The sequence below is a fragment of the Vulpes vulpes genome, chromosome 10, assembly GCF_048418805.1.
Source record: "Vulpes vulpes isolate BD-2025 chromosome 10, VulVul3, whole genome shotgun sequence".
In the NCBI taxonomy this organism is placed as follows: domain Eukaryota; kingdom Metazoa; phylum Chordata; class Mammalia; order Carnivora; family Canidae; genus Vulpes; species Vulpes vulpes.
Genome location: NC_132789.1, coordinates 82,503,890 through 82,525,553, shown reverse-complemented (window position 1 = coordinate 82,525,553; position 21,664 = coordinate 82,503,890). Strand labels below are relative to the sequence as shown.

General features: G+C 40.0%; 1 protein-coding gene across 4 annotated transcripts in view; it reads left to right on the top strand.

Moving 5' to 3' along the window:
• The first annotated feature begins 10,744 nt into the window (after window positions 1–10,744).
• Window positions 10,745–21,664, top strand: part of SLC10A7 (solute carrier family 10 member 7) — a 241,172-nt gene continuing 230,252 nt past the window's right edge. For 2 of the 4 annotated variants that reach the window (XR_011994971.1, XM_072724783.1), the window contains exons 1-2: window positions 11,093–11,448; window positions 18,194–18,276. Coding sequence is in view for 3 of the 4 variants with exons in the window: in XM_072724783.1 (XP_072580884.1) it covers window positions 11,349–11,448; window positions 18,194–18,276 (183 nt within the window). In the remaining variant the exon portion in view is untranslated. Of the gene's footprint in view, window positions 11,449–18,193; window positions 18,277–21,664 lie in introns of all 4 variants that reach the window. The other 2 variants (XM_026018166.2, XM_026018167.2) reach the window with 2 other exon arrangements.

The window sequence follows — 21,664 nt, the reverse complement described above, 5'->3', positions numbered from 1 at the left end:
TGTAGAAAATGTAGAAAACAAAAACCACAAAATTATCTATCACCAATGATTCAGTTTCTACTGTGTGTAAGTTCAAAACATTTTATGAGTTGAAAGCAATAATTAGCATTATTCAGCATTAGCAATTCACTTTTTTTATCACTCTTTAGATCAAGAGATTACTGCATAATTTTCTAGTTTTCAAAAATGCATAACACATTAATGAACATTAGGCTTGGCTATAAGTAATAGAAAACTCAAAATAATAGTGATAAACAAGAAAGAGGTTTGTTTTCTCTCTAATATACATACAATCTGGGGGTAGGCAGTCTAAAGCATGTAGGGCAGCTCCACAAGATGCCTTTTGTACTCTACCAGTCTCGGTGGAAATATGGATGCTTGGGATTTAAGCCTTTATACTTGCATTCTAGCTAGCAAGAAGAGAAAGGTACAAAGAGGTGAACATCCCCTTTCTTTGAGGTTTTTCTTAGAAATCAGGCCCTTCTAATTACATTCCATTGGTAAAACTTGTTCATATGCCCATTTAGTAGCTACTTCTTTTCAAAGAAAGCAAAGATTACAGCCGCAAAAACTGTTTTCTACACACACGTGCTTTTGAATTTTTCCTTCTTATCCATTTTTCTTTGAAAGCATGTGCCCAGCTAGAATCAGGAGTTCTCCCACTAGGCAAAAAGGAGAAAATGGACAAGTAGACACTGCCAGCAATCCCTACCACCCATTCTGATTACACAGCCCTTGAATCAGCCAACCCAATCATTCTTTGAAACAGCCTTTGGGAGCCCAAGAACCTAGTAGAATGTACCCCAAGTCTGCAAATTACAGACATAAGGTTTCCACATTTCTTTTAGATCTTTGTACTTAAATTGGACTTATTATTCCAGTTGATGCCCAGTCTTACAGGACAATCATAGATACAGCTCTATGTAATTTTCTAGGAGGAGGTAAAAATGCCCTCTGGAGAATTTTAATATGTTTGGCATTTCTCTCAGGAATATGAAGTGGACAGCTACTCTATGAATGATCTTTGACCTGCCCTGGAGCTATGCAGGCAGCTCTCTTTTCCCTAGCAACCAACATTTTAAAAAATTACTCGGGTAATTATCATACATTAAGTTTTTCTGATAATTGTAAGGAAAAGTCATAAATTCATTTTAAGCCACAAAAACTGTATTATTCATGCTGTTTTCTACACACACGTGCTTTTGAATTTTTCCTTCTTATCTCAGTCATTCTTCATTAATGGTGCCAAGTTATGTCTTTGTTTTTAGCTTGGCTAGTTTTTCCAAGTGCTTCTGTGATATTGTTATGCACAGTGTTGGCTTTATTTCTTTTACTCTTTCTATCCTTCATCATTTATTAATGACACAGATTGTGTGATGAAGAGTTGTCAACATTATCATTTTTCTATATTTACAGGTATAATAACTGCATTGAAGTGGATTTGTCATCTAATAGCCTTAAATGATCCCTCTCTTTCAGGCTGCATTTCCCTCCATTATTTACTGTGCTTCCCAATAGCTTATCATCCACTGCTGTCTACTCTCCTCTTTGTCCTTAATTTCCTGAGACAGATTTCCACTTAAGAGACTGAGAAACTATTAGATGGAGAGTTTCCACAAACCACGGGAGCATAAGGTCTTCTGCAAAGAGACACATTCACACACTATAGGTTAAGGAAAGAAAGTAGCATTACATCTTCCGTGCTGACAAACCCAGTTGCTATCAATGTGGAGAGGGCATAATGGCATTTGAATTGAGGGAATCTACATGCATAACTCTCATTAACACAAATACAATAGAAGCTAAGTGCCTAAATTCCTGTGCAGAGAAAAGAGAAGTGGTTATACTCCTAGTCTAATGTAAAACATGACCTCCTGTATTTGAGTTGGAATTTTCATAACTGTTTAATATTAGTTTGTGAGTTGTTCTTTATCAAAGAATAAAACAGTACTCTATCTCCGTAAAACATTTTAGCAACACTCAGAGAAGCTGATTACCAGATATTTATTTTGGAAATTAGCTGGCTAGCTACATATGTTTTCAAATTAAGCATGTATTGGTGGTATTCTGTTGTAATTGGAGAGCCCACTATATATCTTTATCTTTGCTATATTTAGAATACAGGAAAATAACTCAGCATTTCCTTTCATGGTAATGTTTTGGGGCTAAAAATATTCACTGGTAAAAAAGTGTTCTTCCATCAAAACAATTGCTCTTAAATATGTATTTTTTGAAGGTTACATGACATGTCAAGAATTATGCATCCTTTCATTTAAATCAAAAAAATTTATCAAAAGATCCTTATGGATCTTTTCATTTAAATTATAATTACTTCAAATAATTAAAAAAAGCATACATAAGACTTATTCAACTTCTCCAAAGAAAAATATAAAATCATTATCATCATGCCATTGTAATTTTCACAAATTATCCACCAGTGATAAAAGAATTACATGTGTTGACGGTTGAACCAAACACTTCCATCTAAATTATGTTTCTATAAATTGCTGGGGGAGCTTTTTATTTAACTTGCCTGAATGAAGCTGTGTACTTCCAATTTCCTTATAAGCCCATGCTAAGATCTGAGTTATTTTTTTTATTATTACAGAGTTTATTTTTAAATAATCTCTATATCCAATATGGGGCTTGAACTCACAACCCTCAGATCAAGAGTTGCATGCTTCACTGACTGACCCAGCCAGTTACCCCAAGACTTGAGAAGTTCTTGATGGACAGTGTGGGAGTTGGTTGAGTTAAAAGCATCATTGATCCGCATCTCTCCACAGTTGCCAGATAATTCCTGTGCTCAACAGCATAGAAAAACTTCTTGACTGAGTTGTCTATGCTTACCGTAGTCTTTTCAATTTTTTCCCATTTGGCTTCGATATTAGGTATCTATTACTGTGTAATGAGCTACCTCCCAAATTTCTCATCTTAAAACAACAAACTTCATTTATCTCACAGTGTTTTTTTTTTTTTTATAAGATTTTACTTATTTATTCGAGAGAGAGAGAGAAAGAGAGAGAGAGGCAGAGACACAGGCAAAGGAAGAAGCAGGCTCCATGCAGGGAGCCTGACCTGGGACTTGATCCCCGGTCTCCAGGATCACGCTGTGGGCTGAAGGAGGCGCTAAATTGCTGAGCCACCCAGGCTGCCCTATCTCAGAGTTTTTATGGGTTGTGATTTTTATGAGAAAAAGAAATCTTTTATGAGAAAAGATCTCATGAAGAGGCATCAAGAGGGCAGCCATCTGCAAATCAAGGAGAGTGAAACCAATCCTGCCAGCACCTTGATCTTGAACTTCTAGCCTCCAGAGTCGTGAGGAAATAAATTTTATTTAAGTCACTCACTCTGACCTATTGAATATGTAGATCATGGTATGTTAGGATTTTTTCCTGCAGGGTAGATGAAGCCATTGAAGATTTTTGAGTAGAGCAGGGCCATATGTCTGAAAAGAGGGTGAGATCTCTGGAGGGTGGTAGGTCACCTGTCTTCTTTTATTGTGATTCTTTTTTGTACACACGACTCTCTGGATAGTTTTATCCAATCCCATGGCTTTAAAGACCATTCATGCCAAGGACTTCTAAGTTTTTATCCCTAGCCCTGACCTCACTTGGAACAGTTTAGCCAACTCCTTAATCTCCATGTGAATGTTTAACGGCCTGTCCCAAAATAAATCTTGATTTTCCTTATTAAATTTGCTCTTCCCTAGCTTTTTCATCCTTGTAAATGATACTAACATTTACCCAACTAGTGGATTTAGCTGAACCTTAGTAGTCATCCTGAGTCATCTAAATCTAATCCAGTAGCCAAATCTGTCTCTCCTCTGTAACACAATTGGAAATTATCTACCTTTCTTCCTCCTCACTACCACTGTCTCTCTTGTGCAGGCCAACAAGAACTCTCCCTTCAACCACTCCAAAATCCTCCTAACTTGTTTCTCTTCTTTTTCTTTAAAGCTCCGGTACCACACAACAGCCAATATATTCTTTCCTTGCTTAAAATTTTCCTACAGCTTTCAACTACATTTAAATAAAATCTAAACTTCATAACCTGGGGTCTACCAACACATAATTGATCTGGATGATCTGGTCCCTGTCTTCCCGGCTCAGTCCCATTTCCCTGCAACACTCTGGTTATATTGACCTTCTTTCTAGATCTTTAACACGCCATAGAAGGCAGAATAATGGCAGATGCCTACATTCTGACCACCAGAACCTGTGATATGTTACCTTACATGGCAAAAGGGACTTTATGGCTGTGATTTAAGTAGGGATCCCAAGACGGAGACATTGTTCTGGGTTCTCTGGGTGTGGCCATCATAATTAGAAGGATCTTTATAAGTGAAAGAGGGCAGAAGAAAGGCTGTGTCAGAATGATTCATCATGAGAAAGACTAGGTGGGTAGTTGCTGACTTTGAAGATGAGGGGAGCCAAAAGCCAAGGAACGCCAGCAGCCCCTAGGACAGGAAAAGGAAATAGACTCTCCTCTTAGAAACCTAGAAAAGAGTGCAGACCTACTGATATGTTGATTTTAGGCCAGTGAGATCCATTTTTGACTTCAAAGCTCCAGAACTGGGAGATAACACATTTGTATTGTTTCAAACCACTAAGTTGACGTAATTTGTTACAGCCGCAACAGAAACATAGGTTGTTCACCAAATGTTTCCCCTGCCTTAAAGCGCTCATCTTCCAAATATTAGCATCGTGGACACTTCCCCATCATTTGGGGCCTCTGTTTAAATCACACCGCTTCAGAAAGGCCTTCTCTAACCACTCAGAGTAGCCTCCTTGTTACTCTACCATGTGACCTGTTTTATTGTCATCATGGCGCTTATCACTACTTGTTCTTTTTTTTATCCAATTACTGGATTATAGAAGCAAAGCTGAAACCTTGTCTCTCACTTTCCCCTGTTACCCCAGTATCTGGAATAATGCCTTGCACAAAGGAGCTCAATAAATATTTGCTGAATAGAAGTACCCCTGGTCCTGGCACATAGTAAACATTCATACACTCTAAGTAAGCACACCATATTCAATGTTACAACCAACGTAAGTAACAAAGTTTAAAAGTAAATATTTGCTTCATAAATGCCTAGGATTTCCATAAGCTGTAGTTGAAGAATCAGGAACTATAGCAACTCTGTTTTCATGAGCTCAAACCTTCCTTTTACCTGTATTCTGGACATTTCTTTTTATATGCTTCAGTGGCCTTGCACACAAGATTTAAACTAAATTTACAATCTCCCCAAATTTACTTTGTAAAGATTCCCTGGCTGGGTGAATGGCACTGGTATCTATCTGACAGACATTCTGGGACTCATTTTAGCCTGCTTCCCCATTCTCCTAGAGATGACTGGTCATTTGTTTTTTATTCTTTCTGCTTAACAGTTTTTTTTTTTTTTTCTGCTTAACAGTTTTTATACTAATTGCCCTTCCCAGCTCCATTCACTTAGTCACTTCTTCCTGAACTATTTGTGCAGAGACTGCTTCTAAAGGGATCCTTCCAGCAAACTGGACATATCATCACTAGCCAGTCTAAAATCCTTCAGTGACTCCCCACAGTATTAATAAAATCTGAATCCTTGACCATGACACACACATGATCTGTACCCTGGCTAGTTCTCTCTACCCTTCCCACATCACTCTCCCTTCGCTGACTCATCTAGCTACCCTGGTCTTTGAATGCCATGGTGTCAAGCTCTTCCTCGCTGAGCAATAGCTTTCTCCCAACTGCCTGCTCATCCTTCTGATCTCAGGAGGCCTCCCTCAATCTAGATTATTCACAACATCCTGTTCCTTTCTGATAGCAATTTGTAATTACATGTTTGATTACATCTGTTTCCTCTACTAGATTATAAACTCCTGAGGGCAGGTTTTGTCTTCTTTTGTTCAAAACTGTATGCACAACACTGACACATGGTGGCACAGGCACATAGTGGAGGCCATTATATATTTGTTCAATAAACAAACATAATATTCGTTGAACAAAGAGCATTTATCATGTGTCTTTTAGAGAAATGTGCTTTCACATGTACATTTTCACTGGGATGATGTCAGGTGAAGTGGCAGGAGTAAAATAGAAATAAAACTAAGGTAAAGCGACAGAGGAAAGGAAAAATGAGGAAAAATGAATGAAAGGGAAGAGTGATAGAATTATCGAAGAAAGAAAGGGCAGGAAAGGACCTTGTAGTGGGTTGAATGGTGGGCACACCAAAAATAGGTCCACATCAAAGCCCTGGAACCTATGAATGATTGATTCCATTTCTAGCTTTCTAGAGTTGCCAGAACAAAGTACCACAAACTCGGTGGCTTGAAACCACAAAAATTTATTCTTCCACAGTTGAGGCCCAAATTCTGGTATCAAGATATTAGCAGGGTTGATTCCTTCTGGGGGCTTTGAAGGAAAAATCTGTTTTATGTCTACCTCCCAGCTTCTGGTGGCTGTTTCCAAGGCAGAATCCTTGGCATTTCTCAGCTTGTGGACACATCACTCCAATCTTCTGCTTCCATCTTCATATAACTTTCTCCTCCTCATATCTCTTTTGTGTGTTGTTACCACATGTCCTTTTTTTTTTTTTTAAAGATTTTATTCATTTATTATGAGAGACACAGGGAGAGAGGGAGAGAGAGGCAGAGATATAGGCAGAGGGAGAAGCAGGTTCCATGCAGGAAACCCGACGCGGGACTCGATCCTGGGTCTCCAGGATCAGGCCCTGGGCTGACGGCAGGTGCCAAACCACTGAGCCACCCGGGCTGCCCAGCCACATGTCCTTCTAATATCGACACTGGTCACTGGATTTGGGACCCATCTTAACCCAGTATGACTTCCATTTATTACATCTGCAAGACTCAATTTCAAATACGATCACATTCAGAGGATCCAGGTGCACATAAATATTTGGGGGGACATATTCAACAGAGTTGAGTCACCTAGTTTGGGAAAAGGATATTTGCAGGTGTAATTAAGGATCTTAAAATGAGATCATTCTGGATTATCTGGGTGGGCCCTAAATCCAATGACAAACGTCTTTATAGGAGACACAGAAGAGAAGACACGGACAGAAGAGAGGAGCCAATATGAAGACAGATGCAGAGACTGGAGTGATGTGGCTATTAGCCAGACACACAGAGGAGAAGATGATGTGAAGATGAGGGGCAGAGATTGGAGTGATGTGGCCATAAGGCAAGAAAACCAAATTATGCCAACAACCACCAGAAGCTGGAAGAAGCAGGCAAAGATTCTCTCTCTAGAGTCTCCAGAGGAAATATGGCCTTGCCAGCACCTTGACTTTGGGCTTTTGGTTTACAGAGATACAATAAACCAGATTTGCTAATTTTAAGGCATCTAATTTTAGGTATTTGTTAGGGTAGCCATGGGAAACTAATAGAGGTCTTACAGTAAGGATAGAAATCGCAGCACACTGTATTTCCCTTTAAGTACCAGTGAAACAAAAAACCTTTCCATGAGTTTCCTTGCAAACAGCCATAAAATTAAACTGGCTCAATTCTCTGTAAGTATAACGTTTAATGATTTTTTTTTGTAAATACAAGAGCATACCTTCAATGACTGAAACATAGGAATCTTTAACCTACTAAGAAATTATTCTAAGAAAATAATTGTGTTGTAAACGATCTTTCATCTCCACTTATCTGATGACTGCTTGATAATTAACATCCAATTTTATCACATCTCGTGTGCTTTCTTTTCTATTTTCAGCTTAAGTTGTTTAATGTCATGTGTCTTCCTATTAAGTTCTTTTTATCTTGAGTTTGACTTCTTGTCATTCTGCCTAATATATAATTAGATGACACTCCATACTGTGTGACCTACAACTGGTAGCGTAACTGCAAAAACTGCCTTAGTTTTTGGATAGCAAGTCATGTCATCAAGGTAAAGCTAAATAAGTAGAGGAAATTACCAAATGAGTCTCTTTCAATCTCTGAATATTCAAATTCAAAATTATAGTCTGGCATCACTGAACAATCCTAGAAGTCTCTTCCAAACCTGAGGTTCCATAGTTACCCATTTAAGTCATAGACGCCACACTGCTTCAAAATGTCAGATAGTATTTTATTTGCTCATGTGTTTCAGAGCATACCGGAGAGAAGTTGAAGCTCCTGCTGGGTCTAGGAGGGAAAAGTCCATTCAGAAACGATCAGTGTCTTCCTCAATTTCTTTCAGAAGTGTTCTATAGTTTTTAGGGTATAGATCCTTTACCTCTTTGGTTAGGTTTATTCCTAGGTATCTTATGCTTTTGGGTGCAATTGTGAATGGGATTGACTCCTTAATTTCTCTTTCTTCAGTCTCATTGTTAGTGTATAGAAATGCCATTGATTTCTGGGCATTGATTTTGTATCCTGCCACGCTACCAAATTGCTGTATCAGTTCTAGCAATCTTGGGGTGGAGGCTTTGAGGAAGACACAAAGAGATGGAAAAATATTCCACGCTCATGGATTGGCAGAATTAATATTGTGAAAATGTCAATGTTACCCAGGGCAATTTACACGTTTAATGCAATCCCTATCAAAATACCATGGACTTTCTTCAGAGAGTTAGAACAAATTATTTTAAGATTTGTGTGGAATCAGAAAAGACCCGAATAGCCAGGGGAATTTTAAAAAAGAAAACCATATCTGGGGGCATCACAATGCCAGATTTCAGGTTGTACTACAAAGCTGTGGTCATCAAGACAGTGTGGTACTGGCACAAAAACAGACACATAGATCAGTGGAACATAATAGAGAACCCAGAAGTGGACCCTCAACTTTATGGTCAACTAATATTTGATAAAGGAGGAAAGACTATCCACTGGAAGAAAGACAGTCTCTTCAATAAATGGTGTTGGGAAAACTGGACATCCACATGCAGAAGAATGAAACTAGACCACTCTCTTTCACCATACACAAAGATAAACTCAAAATGGATGAAAGATCTAAATGTGAGACAAGATTCCATCAAAATCCTAGAGAAGAACACAGGCAACACCCTTTTTGAACTCGGCCACAGTAACTTCTTGCAAGATACATCCACAAAGGCAAAAGAAACAAAAGCAAAAATGAACTATTGGGACTTCATCAAGATAAGAAGCTTTTGCACAGCAAAGGATACAGTCAACAAAACTAAAAGACAACCTACAGAATGGGAGAAGATATTTGCAAATGACATATCAGATAAAGGGCTAGTTTCCAAAATCTATAAAGAACTTATTAAACTCAACACCAAAGAAACAAACAATCCAGTCATGAAATGGGCAAAAGACATGAAGAGAAATCTCACAGAGGAAGACATAGACATGGCCAACATGCACATGAGAAAATGCTCTGCATCACTTGCCATCAGGGAAATACAAATCAAAACCACAATGAGATACCACCTCACACCAGTGAGAATGGGAAAAATTAACAAGGCAGGAAACCACAAATGTTGGAGAGGATGCGGAGAAAAGGGAACCCTCTTACACTGTTGGTGGGAATGTGAACTGGTGCACCCGCTCTGGAAAACTGTGTGGAGGTTCCTCAAAGAGTTAAAAATAGACCTGCCCTATGACCCAGCAATTGCACTGCTGGGGATTTACCCCAAAGATTCAGATGCAATGAAACGCAGGACACCTGCACCCCGATGTTTATAGCAGCAATGTCCACAATAGCCAAACTGTGGAAGGAGCCTCGGTGTCCATCGAAAGATGATGGATAAAGAAGATGTGGTCTATGTATACAATGGAATATTACTCAGCAATTAGAAACGACAAATACCCACCATTTGCTTTGACATGGATGGAACTGGAGGGTATTATGCTGAGTGCAGTAAGTCAATCGGAGAAGGACAAACATATGTTCTCATTCATTTGGGGAATATAAATAATAGTGAAAGGGAATAGAAGGGAAGGGAGAAGAAATGGGTAGGAAATATCAGAAAGGGAGACAGAACATGAAGACTCCTAACTCTGGGAAACGAACTAGGGGTGGTGGAAGGGGAGGAGGGCGGGGGGTGGGGTGACTGGGTGGTGGGCACGGGGGGGGGGTGCACTTGAGGGGATGAGCACTGGGTGTTATTCTGAATGTTGGTAAATTGAACACCAATAATAAATAAATTTATTTAAAAAAAATATGATCAGTGTCACTGATTGCCAGAAAACACCTCAAGGGAGAAACTGGGGGACGCAGAGAATTCAGGAGGGCCAATGAAAGGCGGGAGCTCCCCTCTACTCAGTTCATCATTTCTGCCTGCGGTCCCGGCCCCCTTCCCACAGGTGTCCCGCTGCTGGGGTGGGCAAGCCCCGAGGGTCAAGCGACAGTGCACTGGCGCATCCTCCAGACGGCCCTGCTCATCCTTAGCCTCGCTGGGAGGGCGCTTGAGCACCCACCACTGCCCCCAAGGAAAACCCGGTCCCCGGTTTCCCGGAGGAGACTGAAACCGCGCAGACCTCTCCGCCCCCTGGGGCCAGCGTGGGCTCGTGGGCTCGTGCGCTCGGGGGCTCGGGGCCGGGCGTCCCTCCCGGAGGCCCGGGATGCTGGAAGGCTCGGGGCCCGCGGACGTGGGCGGCGGCTGGACGCCCAATTTTCAACCCACCCTCGGGGCTAAAACTCCCCGAAACAAGGAGCCGATTCCCCGCGCGGACCTGGGAGCGCCTCTAACTCCGGGGCTCCCGCCGAGAACCCGGAGACCAACGGCGGCCTCCCCTTCCCCCGGCGCACACGTCAGCGCCGGCGTCGGGGAGGCGTCGTAATGCCCCGAAGAGGCGCGCCACCGAAAACAGCCTGCGCCCCGCCGCCGCGGCAGCCGACGGAGCAGCCCCTCCCGGGGGCGCATGCCAGCCTTTCCCGTAAGTTCGTGGCGAAGCAAAAGAAAGTTTCTTCGTGCATGTGCTTCGGGGGCGCGGCAGCTGTGCCTAAAGGTTTGTCGGAGCGGGACCCTCAATAAGGCTGGGTGGCTGTGACGCCTAACGTCGCTCCAAGCACCTGTCATTCCCAATGAGGCTCCGCAGGTCCCGGCCGTGGCGACCCGGCAGCCAGCCCCCCTCACCTGATCGCCTGCGCCTGCCGACCCGGCCCGAGTGTCCGCTTCAGAGCGTCTGCGCTCGGGAGGCGCGTCTATTGCGAGGCGCGTGGTAGTGATGGCGGCGCTCAGTGAGACTTCCCTGTCACTGGATACTACTACTCCCAGCCCTCCTCTAAGCCGCCGGAGCAACCCCCTGGTCTTTAGTTTACAAGTGGCAATTTGACTCGCGCTGCTGCATGTCTGGAGGGACCGTGGAAAGTGTGGAGACGCCCCGGGGATTAAGCGATCGCAGCTTAAAAAGAAAAAAAGCCAAACAAATAAACAAAACCCACCCACCCTAGCAAACATGAGGCTGCTGGAGAGAATGAGGAAAGAATGGTTCATGATTGGAATAGTGCTGGCGATCGCCGGAGCTAAACTGGAGCCATCCGTAGGGGTGAATGGGGGTAAGTGCCGCCCCTCGAACGCTCCACCGCGAGTCCCACCTCACAACTAATTTTCGAGTCTGGGAAAGGAGGGGAAACCCCCCATCGGGAGGTGGCGGCTCCCCTCAAGGGCACGGACCGGCTCAGGGTGTCCTTTGGCATTTGTGCCGATGTGTTAATTTGCCAGCCCGAGACTGTAATCAGGAATGGGGCAAAGGGATTTGAACGCAGGTTCCCTTTTCGGCGAACAGTCCGTGCGTTAAGCTCAGGTTAAGGAGTGAGCCCGCCGAGAATGCAACTTCCTCCCCTTGCCTGCGAAGTAGCATCCCGCGCCGAGGGACGCTGAGGTTGCCCCGAGCTCCTTATCTATCTTGGAGCCGCCACCATGACCGGGTCTATTTCCGGATCCCCCCACCCCGCCCCCACGTGTAAGAAGAGGCAGTGGGGGGAAAGAAAAAGAGACACCCCTTCATCCTCCGACTAAGCTTTTGTGGCCCACATGTTGCAGAGTGATGATTTGCTGCAGTTGCCGCCGCTCCAGAAACTCCCAAGCCGACTGACACGTTGCACTTTCTCATTACGGGACGCTACTTCCGCGTGCTGCCGGGCCTGGGTCGCCTGCACTCTGACAGCTGCAGCCTGCGTTAGGCTGTGTGTAGTGTGTATTTTGGCAAGGAAATGTAGGCAGGCTGAAATCATACTCTGATTTCTGGATAGTGGGAGCTTTGTAGTGTGGGGGGGGGAGGGGGAGCGCTGGGGGAGACTGGAAATATCCTTAGGTCTCTATTCTCCCTGCCTTTTCACTTAGACAAACATGTCCCACTTTTCATTAATTGAGTTTCTTCGATTCATTCTCTTTCTGACCTTGTGAGTTTCCACCTTTATTGACTGTTTCAGCAGGTCAGTCCTACAACAGGGACAACTCGGCATAAAGTTGAGCAGACACACAATCTTTTAGGAAGTACTCAGGAGGACACTTGAAGTTCTATGTACCTCGTCGGTAAAACGTGATGGAAGCGAATGAAAGGATCTCACATTAGAGCAGTGGTTTCTTCCACCATCTACCTCGATTCATTCATTTAGAAGTAGCTACAGGGAATATTTTAAAAAGGAATTATTTGAATAAAGATTGTGAGGATTAAAGGCTTTTTTTTTTTTTTTTTTTTTAGTGTTTTTTTCTTCTATATTCGACTTAGTGCAAAATGTGAAGATGTAACTGAGAATAAAGCTGATACTCATCATGGTTTCTCCTTCTGAAAATCTTTGACCTGGCTAACCGGAGAGCTTTTGGAAGACTTGTGAATGCTGGTATTGCAGTTTCTGTCATAAGAGTACCTTCTGTCCCTGAAGCTAGCTGAATGGGCAGAAGTAAAGTTAGAGTGTCTTCGTGGTGATCTGGAACACACACTTCCCTAGCTTCAGGAGCACGCTTGGTAGCTTATGGTGTTAGATCTCTTACTTGCTCATTGTTAAGGTGTAATTACAGGTGATATGTTATCTTTAAATCTGCAGGGGCTAGGTTTGGTAAAATACTTATCTTACATTCCCAGGATGCTGTGGGAAGCAGGGTTATTGAATGCTAAATCACTGAACTAGAGCTTCTTCGGAGTGGAATGTGTAAGATGGACTCTGAAATCTTATTTGTTCCTTTCAGCTCTGCTTCTTGAAGTTTTGGTGTATTATTGTATCTTAGAAATGTTGCTTCTGATTTTTACCAGTACTTATGCTATTAATCCACGATAATTTATTTCTTTAATTATAAGAGTAGAATGTAAATAGCTGAAAGGGACCTTGAAGTATTTTAGGCAAACATGCCGCTTTTATAGGTGAAGATACTGAGACCTGAGGTCAGGTGACTCATCCTTGGTTTAGTTAGCTAGCTCAAGGAAGAGGCACTGGACACTAGGGCTCTCTTTTTTTTCATACTAGTTGCAAAATCTATACAAATTTTCGTACGTATAATTTAAAATGAATAACTGTTGTAAAGAAGGGCTATATCCAATCAACACATTTTTAGCAACTCAATTTTTAACCCAAAAGAGCCGAGTAGAATCAGTTAATATTAAATAAGTGTACTCATGTGATTTGATAACTGTCCGTGTGCAAAATTTACTTGTTCTAAAAAATTAGAACAGACGATTGGGATGTCTTACATAGGCTGTCAGGCTAAGTTCTTGATAATTCTGTTGAGCTTTTAATTGATCTTTCCACCTGTGAAACTTCTTAAATAAAAATAAACCTCCAAATAGTACCAATTTCACTTCCCAAGTTAAAACAACAAAAATCTAGGAATAAGGAGAGGGATGGTTGCTGAAAATATTTCTATTACATTTTGTTCTTTAGAATGGTCAAAAGCACCTCTTTGTACTTGAATTTTTACTTTTTATTTCTTTTTTTGGACTTGTAATTTTTAGTCAGAGGTTCCATTTATGGGCTCTGTTCACTTGGGAATGTGATTTTTAAGGCATTCATACTGACTGAAAAATTTTCAATAGAACAGTTTTCTAGAATTCTTTTAAATAGGAAAAGTTTTGGTGGTCTTTTTTTTTTTTTTTTTTTTTTTTAGTTTTGGTGGTCTTAACATTTGTTAAGATTCACTTCATCTTTACCTGAATCGGTACACAATACTCAATATTTAAGTGATTTAAGTGCGAGAGTTCTGCACTGAAAGTATCATACCTATGATCTGACCTCCCTTAAAAGCCAATAGGTCGGGCACCTGGGTGGCTCAGTGGTTGAGTGTCACCTTTGGCTCAGGTCATGATTTCGGGGTCCTGGGATCAGGTCTTGCATCAGGCTTTACACGGGGAAGCCTGCTTTTTCCCCCTGCCTATGTCTCTGCTTCTCTCTCTGTGTCTCTCCTGAATAAATAAATAAAATCTTAAAAATAAATAAATAAATAAATAAATAAATGCCAATAGGTGACTTATATATCACAGGAAATTTATAGGTAATAGAAACCTGGAAATTATAGAAGTTGAATGACTTTCCAAATGGGAAAAAGTGGACTAGCCTCAATAATTTAATTCTTAGTTTACTGTTCTTTTTACTCCGGTGCATTTCATTTTTAAGTGTTTAGAAGAAATTGAAAATAAAGAGCCAGGGTAAATGTGAATGCGTGGATTCTGAGATGTTGGTAATCTGTTCCAGCTCCAGCACAACCCAGGGAAGCCCTGAGCTATGCACACCTTAGAGTTTAGCAGAGTCTAACACTGTGTTATTCATTCTCGGGAAAAGAAAGGTTTCCTTCTTTGGAAGTACAGAGTAAGATTCTCATTTCTCTCTGCATCTTCATTTAGATTATTGGTATTAGGAAGACATAAATCCTAAGAGGAAACTGCTTTGTTTTTCCACTAAAAAACATAAGTAGAAACATGTTAAAGCTTAAGTGTGTGAGCATTAATATCTTAGATTAGGTATAGAAGTGAAATTTACTTGGTGATGACTTCTCATTTTATGAAATGGTAATAGTTCCTTCATTTTTTTTAAGGTTTTATTTATTTATTTGACAGAGAAAGAGAGAGACAGAGAACAAGCAGGGCGAGCAGCAGCCAGAGGGAGAGGGAGAAGCAGGCTTCCCACTGAGCAGGGAGCTCGATGCGGGGCTGGAACCCAGGACTCTGGGATCATGATGTAAGCTGAAGGCAGAGATGCCCAACCTACTGAGCCACCCAGGCACCTCAGTTCCTTGCATTCTTAAGTATTCCAAATCATTTTCGTTTATCTCTCCCATTAAAAAAGCCAGTTTTTTTCTGGCTAATTTTTCTTCGGGTTTTGCTACACCATTCCATTTTCACTGATAAACTTTTTTTTTTTTGCTTTTGTTTCAAGGAAAAGCTAAAACCTTTATTTCTACTTTGAACTTTATAGCCATCTTAAGATTCAGGTCTTATTTAGATCTATATTGGTGACATGGAAGATATAATCATTATCTTGGAGAGAAGCCAGATCTCATTTGTATATGTAGTCTCAACTGTCACCTCTGTGCAAATGTTTACCAAGTGTATATTCCAGTCCTGTGTGATTTCTAGGTCCCCATTCCCAACTTGGGCAATCTATTAGCATAGCAATTGAAGTTGATCACATCTCAAAGGTGCTTTAGGCTTCTCCAAATCAGAATTAATTCCTTCTTCTCCCCTCAACCCTCTTTTTTTTTTAAGACGAGGGAGGGGAAGTGGGAGAGAGAGAGAGAGAATCTTAAGCAGGTTCCACACCCAGCTTGGAGCCCAACATGAGGCTGAATCTCAGAACCCTGAGATCATGACCTGAGGAGGCCATGGCATATCCTCACCATGTTCTTCCATGAATTAAAGTTGTTTAGATGTGCTTCTAATACAAAAGACATTGCACCCTGTCTCTGGGATTTAAAGCATGAAAGCCAGAAATCGTTTTACCAATTAGTTTATAGTTTTTCGTGTGTGTGTGTATGTGTGTGTGTGTAGCATGGAAGAGTTAGCTTCTTAAAAAATAAGAAGCCAACTAAGGCAGATGCTTTAGCTGCCCCAAAGAAACATGCACTCTAAGTAAGCCATGTCCTTGTTGTAGAGATACATCTTTGGATGTGTCCCCTGCTCTCCCTTGCGACCACATTGCTAATTTTAACTCACCCCGTATAGAAATTCTGGGCCACTGCTGTGGGCAGAAGTGTAGTTGACAAGAATAAGATCTCATAAAAAACAAAGGATTGGAGGAAAATAAAAATGTTTTAAAACAAATAAACAAGTTATTTAAAATTCCTGGAAGGCATTTACTTCCAAAACAAGCCAGATTCCTTGACTTTAAAATCTGTGCCTGATTCAGCTTCCTTCGTTGTACAGGAAACGTTATTTCTTAAGTGTGAGCTGCAGAGACAGATTCACTCACAAGTATAAAAAATACACCCCTTTTTAAGTTTTGGAACACTTACACTGCCTTGAAATTCAATGCCTTTTGCACTTGCCTTCTTCCTTTTTCTCCTGTTTCTTAGATCTCAGCAAAATAATTTGTTTAAATGCCAAGTACATACGAGAATTTACTGCTATGTTTGAGGAGATCTTTGTTTCTTTTCGTTTATTGATGTGGTGCAAACGCCCAAAATATAGTATTTGCTTAGTAAATATTTGTTGACTAAACAGTGATTTTTCCTGAGCTTGGTGTTACATTATCGAGCAATATCTGTCCTTATGGTAGAAGGCTGCAGGGAATGGAGGAGCTATGATTGTGGTCTTGTTGCATAAGTGAGAGTATTAGTTTCCTAGTGCTACCACACCAGATTCACACAAACTGGGTCGCTTAGAACAACAGAAATGTATTTTTTAGAAATTATTCCAGAGGCTGGAATTCTGAAGTCAAGGGCCATGCTCCCACTGAAGGTTTAGGGAAGAATCCTTCCTGGCGTCTAGCTTGTGGTGGTTACTGCCTATCCTTGGTGTTTCTTGGCTTATGGTCATATAGCTCCAGGCTTTACATCTGTTGTCTTCACATGGCCGTCTTGCCTCTCTGTGTGAGTCTGTCCAAATTTACCTCTACTTGCAAGAATACTAGTCGTTGGATTAGGGCCCACCATAATCCATTAAGACCTCATCTTGACTTGATTTTATCTGCAAAGAACCAGTTTCCAAATAAGGTCACATTCATAGGTTGTGGATGCACATGAATTTTTGGAGGACACTATTCAACTCAGCATGAGAGGACTGAATAGAGTGTCGGTTCTGGGGTGATCAGATTTTAACATGTTGACATATGCCAGTGTTTCTCAACCTCTGTGCTGTTGATGTTTTGGACATGATAATTCTTTGTTGTTGCACGGGCTGTTGTGCCCTCAAGGTTGTTGAACAGAATTCCTGATCTCTATCTATTAGATGCCAGTAACGTGCCCTACTTTCTGAATTATAACAACCAAAAAAGAGTTTCCAAACATTGCCAAATGTCTGTGGGAGGCAAAATTGCTGGCTGCTGGAGAACCACTGGTATATAAGTACAAAATGGCATTTTCTTAGAACTAAATCTTTTAAAAGAATGTTGCTCTTTGGTTAACACATTAGGTGTTCAAGACAATTGTATACTGGCTACAAAAAGAAGTAAATATTCGGGTTGCTGCTATTGTCCTTAGAGCATTAATGCATTGGAGGTGATGCCAGCCTAACTCTAGAAAGGATTTTCCAGAGGGCAAAGATCAGTCCTGTCTGGTTCCCAACAGATAGCCAGGGCCTGGCACAATGTAGTAATAATGCAAACCTCACCTATTGTTAGTATGCTGTTACCCTATGTGCATTATCTCACATAGTAAGTGCTTAATAAATATTTGTAGAAATAAATGCTCTTAGACAGAATTGAATGTACTCACGAATACAAGTTTTTATTTCTGGTATCCTAGAAGGAATAAAATAATATTTGCCAAAGAGAAGGGAACTTCTTCCATTGATTCTCTTCTTTGGTTTGGGAATTTTGATTCTTGTATAAGCACTGATACTGTGGTAGATGGGTTTAGGGCCTAATACCAAAGGATGTTGCCCCCCTGTTCTCCTATGTGAGAGCAATTTATTTTTTATTCTTCTGGTCTGAGGATACAGTGCTGAACTGGACAGCCATGGTCCTTGCCTTCTAGAAAATCCCCTTTGGAGTTAGACTGCATCACAGCAAATGTTTAACTCTGTCAGAACAGTAGTATATTAGGGCAACCCTAAGATTTGAAGTACTATTTGCCCTCCCACAACGAATTCTTCTTTCATACCAAGTTATCCACTGGAAATTCTTATCTAATGGTATCTTATTTCTTTCTCTCTAGGACCACTGAAGCCAGAAATAACTGTCTCCTACATTGCTGTTGCGACGATATTCTTTAATAGTGGACTATCATTAAAAACAGAGGTACTGTTACCTATGGGGCATGTGACAAGCAGGGAGAAAAATTTAATTGTTGCTTATTATTTTGAAATTTCAGAATCATTTCAAAAGATGTATGTAACTGGTCTAAAGGCTTCACTCTAACAGAAGACAACTTGGACTTGAGTGAAGGACTATATTTTGAACCTACATATTACAGAAATTTTGTAGTTGAACAACACAGCCCCTGAGGGTGTGGTTATAATAGGTATGTTTTTAATAGAGGAACTGAACTGAATGAAGTATCTACTTTAGGTATTCCTCAGATTTTGGCAGTGACTATGGTGGTGACTGCTATGGCATATTTAAGTTGTTGATGTTTAGTTGGATTTCCTAATTTTTGTGGATGAAATTTTGTTGTCAGGACTGATGCTGCTCAAGTGATACATGTTGTAATTTTTAAATCATTTGTATTTTTTTAAAGTATATTCTTTGCTGGCATATCTATGAAATATTAACAAATGTTTCAAGAGAAAAATTGGGATTTTTCATACTATGTCCCAATTCATTATGAAGACATGTGGATAATGTTATTTGTTGATATGGGTGTCACTGAACATGGGATTCTCCTAGAAGTAAAGAAATCCGACATTTTTTAACATCCAAGAGAGGAATGAGTAGAATTTATTATTCTCTTTTGACATATAATAGAAGGGAAAAAAGGGGAAATGTGCCTATTTGTTTTTGAAGAAATTACTTAGGGTTTTTAATGTTCTTATTCTAAAGTGCTTATTCTTAAGTTGAGAGGGAAATCTTCCATGCAAGCATTTTTTTAAATAGCTTTAAAAGTTAAAATTTTGTTTCAACATCATGTCTTTGCTTTACTTATTTTAAGTATGATTTGAATGAGGACCAAATTTAGTTACCTCCTTTTTTGACCGTCCTAATAGCAACATGGAAAAAATATGGTTTTTCTAAACTTATATATTCTCTAGTCACCTGGTTGGTATAAATCTTTCTATTGAAGCATTTTTTATATAAATGGGATCCCTGTGTAGTATCTGATAAACTTGTCTCAAAAATTCTGAATATCATCACTACCTGTTCTTCTGAAAATAACTGGCATGGGATGGAATTTCCAAAATATGTTAGATCTTCTTTCTGCAAATTATATTGACATGAGAGGACTATGATCTTAGAGGGCACAGGCTTTTTCTGTCAACATCTTTGTTCAATCGGTTCTCAAATATGGGGCCTAGTGGTACAGAAAAATATTTGATACTCCCATGGTGCTGGACTGTTCTTCCTTGGAGGTCTTCCTGCTGGTGGCTAATGCCCTTTGTGGAGCAGCTGCCTTACCCAAGTCCTCTTCTTGGGACATTGCTCTATGTCCCCTGGTGGCTGCTTAACGGCTACAGCTGTTACTTATGCCATGAGAAATCTGGCAAGAGACTTGATTCTCTAACTCCCAGCTTCTTGCTTAATGTGATTCTGTAATGCAGCCAACTTTGTGGGATGCAGGAGTTTAAGAAGGAAGACTGTCACAGCTATCAGCATTTCTCTAAGGACCAAATTCTTCTGTAAGCACCTAGGAAACCTTCAGAGTCATCCAGCTAATTTGGATCTAACGATGAAATGCCTTAATCCTGTGCTTTATCACGGTATCTAAGTAGCCATCAAAGTCATTTCTTCCATCAATGGCCCTTTTCAAACTATACTACATTAAGTCATTTTCAAGATCCACTTAACTTAAGATGGTCTAGATTGTATCATTGTATAATGTTAAACCATCTTTAGGGTCTGCTAATTTCCTGGGCAACCAAACAGTTTTAGGTTTGGAGGTAGCAATTTTGTTACTTGTTTCCTAGTTAATAATCTTACATTTATTTCAGCTGGGGCAACTTTTTGAATGCTATTAGCATAGTGTATTTTCACACATAGGAGATGGTAAGTTGTTACTGACTTGAGTTTATTTGAGAGCATTTACATTGGTCCCATTCAAGTTTGATTTATACTGAGCATTTCATGTAGTATTACCCATACATTGATATAATGATGTATATTCTAAAATTTGTTTTGCTGATTTAATAAAATCATAAAGAACTGTGTTAACACTTGACACTAAAAAGATTTAATGCTGTCTCCAGTTTTATGACTGTTGATTTCTAGATTTTAAAACATCTGTTGAAATGTTTTCTGAAAATTTGTTGTATCCAAGTCAAATAAGTCACATTTGAAATATATTGTATGTTTAGCTAATTAGGAGCTATAGTTTCAGAGGATTTGTCACTTATCAGACCCTGGCAGGACTAATCTCAGACGAACCTATGAAATATTATAATACCTATGAAATGCCTGTGGCTACAAGGCACTGTGTTTGGCACTGGGTTGGAAACAAAGATGAGCAAAATGCTCAGAGCCTGGAAAGGGTCCTGAGTAGGGCAGAGTATACAGGTCTTTGCTTATTTAACTAAACAGATTATTTTTTGAAGCTCTACTACCTTAGAAGTAAATATAGCAAATTTTAAACTTCAGGTTCATGCTGCTTGTTTCCAGCTCAGAGCTACAGACTGATTCTCAGAAAGTGAATCAAATAAAGGTCAAATAAGAGTTAGAAGGGAAATTGGTATGTAATGAAAATATTTCTACATCTCAGTCAGAGCCCCTGATTTTAAGCAATTCTTGATACTGTCCGTGATAACTCTGGTATAATCAATATTTGGAGTATCTCCTTAAGTTTATTTTAATGGAATTTGACCTGTATTACATGTGAATAAATAAAATGTCATGCAGAATCAACTTTTAAGTAATTCATGATGGCATTTATTTGAATAGGTAGCCCTAAATTCTGCATGAGTATGTATAGAATTATGCTATTTTGGATGTTATAGTGTTCACTTGCATTTTTCTTTTCCCTTGTCACCTTATTTTATCTTTATGGTTATATGAAGAAGATATGGAAAATATAACCCTGGGTTTTTGTGATAGCCTTGAAAATCTTTCTTAGGAATACTCCATGCCTGCTACTTCCCTGTTGTTAAGAGGCCCCTCATGACCCAACATGGTGAGCCTTTGTGATTCATTTTGCTGGAATATTTATTATTCCATTATTCTGATGCAATGGCAATTGCTTATAATTGTCATTTATTAGATCAGCTAGTATTTTTAAACTACATTTTGGTTTTTATAACTTTTTCGATTACAAAAGTGTTAGTCTCCTATTGTAGAAAGATTAGAAAGAATAAAAACAACTAGTATTAACATCTCTATGATTTTTAGTTCCTTTTTTCCTAAACATGTTTTACATATAGAATATTTAAAAAGGAAATATTTTTTAAATTGTATATATGTAAGTATACATACATGTATATGCATACTTGCATATCTCACATATGTCCATACATATATCATCTTTTTTCCCATGTAACATTGT